Here is a 6,000-nt window from a genome sequence, read left to right as displayed (position 1 = left end):
GTGGTGCCAAGCCATTTTGAGTTTTGCTTATTACCAATAGTTGCAAAAACAATATAAAAAATGGGCTGAAGAGTAAAGTACAGTAATTTTCAATATTACATTCAAGCAGCTTTTTAGAGTAACTTGTTTTCATACATATAATTGAATTGTTCAATAAGAAAATGTGGGTATTGTTCAGTAGACTATGTCAGGTGACCTAGGATTGTTAGGTTTTTTTAAAGGTGAATGTTTGTTCCTAAAACCTGAACTGTTTAATTTCTTATGTGAAGGTAAAAAATTTGAAAACACAGAAATGTTTGGCCAGTATCCACTCCAGGTTAATGGCTTTAAAGATCTGCATGAGTGCCTAGAAGCTGCAATGATTGAAGGGGAAATAGAATCTCTCCATTCAGAAAACTCTGCAAAGTCTGGTCAGGAGGTGAGTTAAGTGCTCCTGTGGGCTTCTCTCAGGGTGTTGTTGTAGTGCTCTTTATTTTTCATTGGGGTTCATGGTTGTTTATGTGACCTGCTGCTGTGCAGGTTCTGATGTCTGGTAATAGGATTGTTAATTTGGGGTTTGTATCTCTTTTGGAGTATCCAGAGTATCGTCTTTTTGTATTTTTCATAAGATATGAAGTTCATACTTATTAAAAGCTGGCACAATTAAGTGCTTACAGTGATTTGGCACAGGCTGGTTCCCACCTGTTGCTGATATTTGATCTCCAGGCAGGTCATGGGTATAATGTCCTGTGGTAGCTGATGGCTGCTCTGACTGACTTGCTGTCCTGTGCTATGCTGTAAACAGCATACGCAAGCTGTGTGTTTGACCATTGCTTTAGAGCATTGTTGTTACTCCTCTGTGCCGCTGCCTTGTAATTCCTCAGCACCCTAGCCTTCTTCCCAACTACCGTTTCCCAGCATCCTCTTCTTTGCCCTCTACGGTGGGCAATTCTTCTCTTTGCTCGTGGTGGTGGACAGACAATACTTGCTTTCTGGGCTGCTGTTCCTCTCAGGAGAGCTCTTGCTAGAGCAGGAGGCTGCCAAATGTCAGAGCATGGTGGAGGCATGGGTGGAGGGATTCAGATGGAGCCTCACTAAGAAGTGGGGTATGCAGGGTATGGTGTTGGGATGAGGCGATGAATGAGATTTCTTGTGCAGAAGTCACAAGTTAGGGAAAAGAGGTGGTTGGACCAATGGTGGTTGTAGAACCAAGAGGGTGTGCTCTGAAATGTCCCCTCCTCTTGCTGGCATGCATGTATATGCCCAGCATTTTTTCCTCTGGCAGGGCTCTCTCTAAGAACCTGTGGGTTATTGATGTGGAAATACAGGAATACCTGTTGCCTGTAAAGGCTGAGCTACTTTCTCTTTACACAGTTGTTCATGCTTCATCACAGTTATTTTAAAGATGTGAAATCTTAGGAGGTTTCTTCTACTTAAGTAAAAAGTTCAGGTATAGGTTCTTCCTTGACGTCAATCTTTTGTAGTAATGAAATTTTGCTTCCTTTAATCATATCAACACACATACAGGGTTTAATTACTAAGCCTAGTGATGCACACTGAAATCATCCTCCAGTCTGAAGTTGTATTTCCAATTTCGTGTTATCAGCAGTTGTTTTACAGCATCCCTTTTGCAGTCCCTTTTTCTGGTCAGCTGTTGTTGACCAAATATTTATCGACCAAATATTTATCAACCAAATCAGACGTTAACAAGTGTTTTCAAATGTATTTACACATCTTACTCGGTGTGTTCTTCTTTCACAGGATGTTTCAATTTTTTTTATTCCAGCACTTGTAGAAATGGCTTCTTACAATGAGCATGTTTCCTGAAGTATAACTGGAAGAAAAAAAATCTCATAAATATCTTGGTACAATCCAAAGTTCAGTTTCTTTATGCAAGGTGAAATCTTGTATGTACCTACTACAAGAGCACAATTGTTCATCTTATGGACTGAAGGTTGTCTTGCAGTTAAAACCTGTGTGCATTCATGCATAAAATGTCAGTTCAGTTATAAATGCTTGACTAGAAATGTCAAACTTGGGTTTTTTCTTTTGTTTTGTTTTTGAGGTTTTTAACCTGTAATGTCAGGAAACTATGGGGAACAGAAGGATAGTCATGTACAGATCTAGAGTATTGAGCTTACAGTTCTGTGAAACTGTCAGGGTTTTAATGAGCCTGGCTTCTTAGCATGTGGAAATGGAAGTGAAATAGTCATATGACAGATTGACAACAGTGGCAAAACAAGAAAGGTAGCGTGCTAAGTCCTAATCTAGAAAAACATTACTGCATTATTACCACGGCCAAGTAAATTGGTTATATTTCCCTGACCTGAAGTAATTTATTTATAGTGGTTGCTGCTGTTAGTAGTTATGTTTAAATGTAATGCCTCAAAGATGTTACAGTGTACTGGAAGGTTTGGAAGTGCTGAAGGAAGCTGGATTTCTTGTAGTTTTGATGAAGTCTGTCTCTGCTGAGCAAAGACTTCAAGTGGCATTCGTCCAAGCTGGTAGATATCAAAGCTTAAAGACAATAATATTAATGTGGTAGTCGCATGTGTTGAAAGATCCATTTTATCCTGAAAGCAACATTCTTTTTTTTTTTTCCTTGTTCCCACCGTTGCCTCTAATAGGGTATTTAGCTTGTTGTTCATTATTATTATTATTATTATGATGACGATGACGCCTAAAAGCCTCAGCCAAGGAGTAGGTTGTCAGCAAGCGAGCTAATGTACGGACAGAAAAAAAGAGACATTCCCTGTCCCAAGGAACTTAAAGATGGAGGTCAATGCACATACTTGGAGTTAGAAGTGTGGGGAAAATTAGATAATGTTTGTCAGCATCATGGCTGATGAACTTCAGCATATCAGCAGCTTAGTCATCATTAAGTGGTTTGGGGGCCTTGCAATAGAAGGTTTTTAGGAGGAGGGGTTGTTGTGTGGCTTTGCTGACTTTAGCATTGAAATTTACTGCTGTGTGAAGTTGCTGCAAGAGAGGTCATGATTGTCGCCTTTAAAACTGAAAAGGTGGTTAGTGGAGGCTGACATAGGCCTCCATAGAAAAGGGAAGGCATCTCGTTTTGCATGTAAACGGTTGTGAGGAGTGATGCTGAACGCGATGAACTAGGGAAATTCAGCAACATCCTGGAAATCTGTTAGTGTGACAAGGCTACGTGCGCTAAGGCCAGGCAAGGGGAGAAGAGAGGAAACATTGCACTGAGATGTGGAGTGATGAGAACCTAGACCTCAGTTTTACCCATGAGCACAAGAAGAAAAAGCTTTCTTGGAGGTATTGTATGAAAAGACTATTCAAGACATTTGGCTGGACAGGAGAACTTGAAGCGAGCCCTGAGTCAAATGCCACATCCGGACTGTGGGCATTGATGTCAGAAATGTGTGGCAATGGTGTCTGCAGCAATCAGGGAAGCTTGAGTTGATGGTTAGACATCCAAAACATATTGAATGGATAGACTGTTTTTTATCTTGCAGAGTGGAGAGAAAAAGGGACTCTAATGCTGGAATTGGAGCTGAATTTGTCTTGTAGTTGAAAAGTGAAGTATGTAAGGAAAAAAATGAGGACTAAGGGCAGACCTCTACTGAATACTCAAAGAAAGCTGGGATAAGGTGATGATAACATGGGTTGGTCTGTGGACGGGTTAGCAGTGATTAGAGGCATGAGCAGAAACTTCAGGAGAGGTTTTTAGTACAGAGGAGATTTCAAGAAAAAGTATCAGTTTTACAGCGCTGAGAGAGCTTGTCAGCCCAAAGTACTTGCTGATCCTGCATCAGAGAAGGTCATTAGAAACTTTGTGTGGTATCAGGTGAATGAAAGGGTCAGAAACTTGAGCCTGAGGCAACTAGCGGGAAGAGCACTTGATACAGTATAAACAACTCTTTCAGTGGCCTTCGAGAGTTAAAGGAGAACAGGACAGCTGGCAAGGCAGGTAGGTTCAAGCGTAGGCCGCTTTTAGTGCGAGCGAGACAAATGTGAAAGGAAGAAGCCTTCCTGCCTACTCTGCTTTAACGCAGATGGCGATAGATGAGTTGAAAAGCTCTGATGCAGCATGGATGACAAATGCTCTGTGTTTACAGTGAAGGTGAAAAATGGGAACTTTGGAAAGCTTATGGCACCATCTAAAACCAATTTCTCCCATAGCTATGTCAGTCTGCAGGTATCGTCACATTATTACTGAAGTTCTGCTATTGGAAGGCATTCATTGTGGGGTTTTCTGTTTTTCTTTTGTTCAGCACTGGTTCACTGAGCTTCCTCCTGTCTTAACTTTTGAGCTATCAAGATTTGAGTTTAATCAGGCTTTGGGGAGACCAGAGAAGATACACAACAAATTAGAATTTCCTCCAATTTTGTATCTGGACAGGTACAGTATAATATTATCAACAAAGTCCTAGTATGAATATGAATTAAATCTCATGAGTTTGGTAAAGTTGCTGGTGCATCTTATACTCACAGTAAATTTCTGTTCTAGCTGGACAAGTTATAATTTTCATGGGTTTCATCTGTTTCAGAAAATACACATAGATAACAATTTAAGACCTATTGCTACTTTGTCCCGAAACCTGCTTACACTTCAGTCTTTAATTTATGGCTAGGTAGTTGTGTACACAGGCAAAATACTCTGAAAAATCGCACTGTTTATGAGTCCATTTGGGAAAGAGGGTGAGTAGTCAGATATTTCATGGTGTTCCAGATAGACTGCATGGATTGAAGAGGATTCTCAACATCAGTGCATGCTGTTTCTATGTAGAGGTGAAATACTTGGCTTTCAGTTACATGCTGAATGTTATTTGTGAGCCTAAACAATGAAACAGGAGTATTGCTACGTCGTTGCTACTTAAGCCACTTAATTTAGAAGCCTTCTAGTATATGTTTGTATAGATTTATAAGACACATCCATGGTATGAACAGAGCTTTTGACACCAGGGATAAAGCATTTTCTGAAAGTTGTGGAAGGGGAGGTTTAATGGAGTTACCATTTTCTTCTCAGTTCTGTTTTACTGCTTAATGTGTTGTAGGTAAAACAGGGCTCTAGAGAGGGTCAGTTTTTCTTAGTGCTAAGCATCATGGCTGATGGGTACAGACCTCAGTTTCAGTGTTGGAATACTGTGGGCTGACATCTTTTTCTAACTTTCATGTTTTACAGGTATATGCACAAAAACAGAGAAATAACAAGAATTAAACGGGATGAAATCAAGAGACTCAAAGAGTACCTCACGGTTTTACAGCAGAGACTAGAACGGTACTATAGATAACTGTTCCCAGTGTAAACGCAAGTAATATTAGGGGCTACATGGAATAACTCCTTTCAGCTATGCACTTTGTGTGTAGTTATTTGCTCTAAATTTCCCTGCTGTATCTCTTTTCTTTTACCGTTTTCCTGGGAAACTGTGTACAAGTGCGGTAGTTCTGCTGCATGAAACGTGCTAGGAAGGGCTTGCTTTATTTAATTGCAGTCAACCGGAAAAAAAATCATTTTTTTTTCTTTTTTTTTTCTTTTTTCTTTTTTTTTTGTATATGTGAGTCATGGCATTAATACGTTTTATGGTTAACAGATATTTAAGCTATGGTTCTGGTCCTAAACGATTCCCCTTGGTAGATGTCCTGCAGTATGCCTTGGAGTTCGCCTCCAGCAAGCCGGTGTGCACGTCTCCTGTCGATGACCTGGGTGCTAGTGCCCCTGCCAGCGGCACGCTGCCGGCCCAGACATCGCCCAGGTAAGGGCTGCCTCCTGCTTTCCCAAGGTGAGAGGGCAGTCATCCCCTCAGTGCAAACCCAGCCACCGAGAGAGAGGGGAAGAGGTTTAACTGCTTTGTTCAACAGATGAATACAACTAGGCATCTCCTACAGGGTATAGCGTAAAGTTTCTGCTCTCTTCCTAGAAGTATTTTTCAGCACAACAGACTTAAATAAATAAACCAAAATGTTAATAATCGGGTTTGTTTCATGCGTTTCTAAAAATGTCTTTAAGTGGAGAATTACCATTTTCAAACAAAGCATAATTCCACCTACAAT

General features: G+C 40.5%; 1 protein-coding gene across 1 annotated transcript in view; it reads left to right on the top strand.

The window, feature by feature from the left end:
- Positions 1 to 269: 269 nt before the first annotated feature.
- Positions 270 to 6,000, top strand: part of USP25 (ubiquitin specific peptidase 25) — a gene marked incomplete at its 5' end in the record, with an annotated part of 33,064 nt that continues 27,333 nt past the window's right edge. The window contains 4 exons of the mRNA XM_009577811.1: positions 270 to 418; positions 4,221 to 4,348; positions 5,132 to 5,227; positions 5,541 to 5,702. Coding sequence (XP_009576106.1) covers positions 270 to 418; positions 4,221 to 4,348; positions 5,132 to 5,227; positions 5,541 to 5,702 — 535 coding nt within the window. The remainder of the gene's footprint in view (positions 419 to 4,220; positions 4,349 to 5,131; positions 5,228 to 5,540; positions 5,703 to 6,000) is intronic.

Source organism: Fulmarus glacialis, unplaced genomic scaffold (assembly GCF_000690835.1).
Source record: "Fulmarus glacialis isolate BGI_N327 unplaced genomic scaffold, ASM69083v1 scaffold7345, whole genome shotgun sequence".
In the NCBI taxonomy this organism is placed as follows: Eukaryota; Metazoa; Chordata; class Aves; order Procellariiformes; family Procellariidae; genus Fulmarus; species Fulmarus glacialis.
Note: the sequence above shows the minus strand (reverse complement) of the source record. Positions and strands in the feature narration are given on the sequence as shown.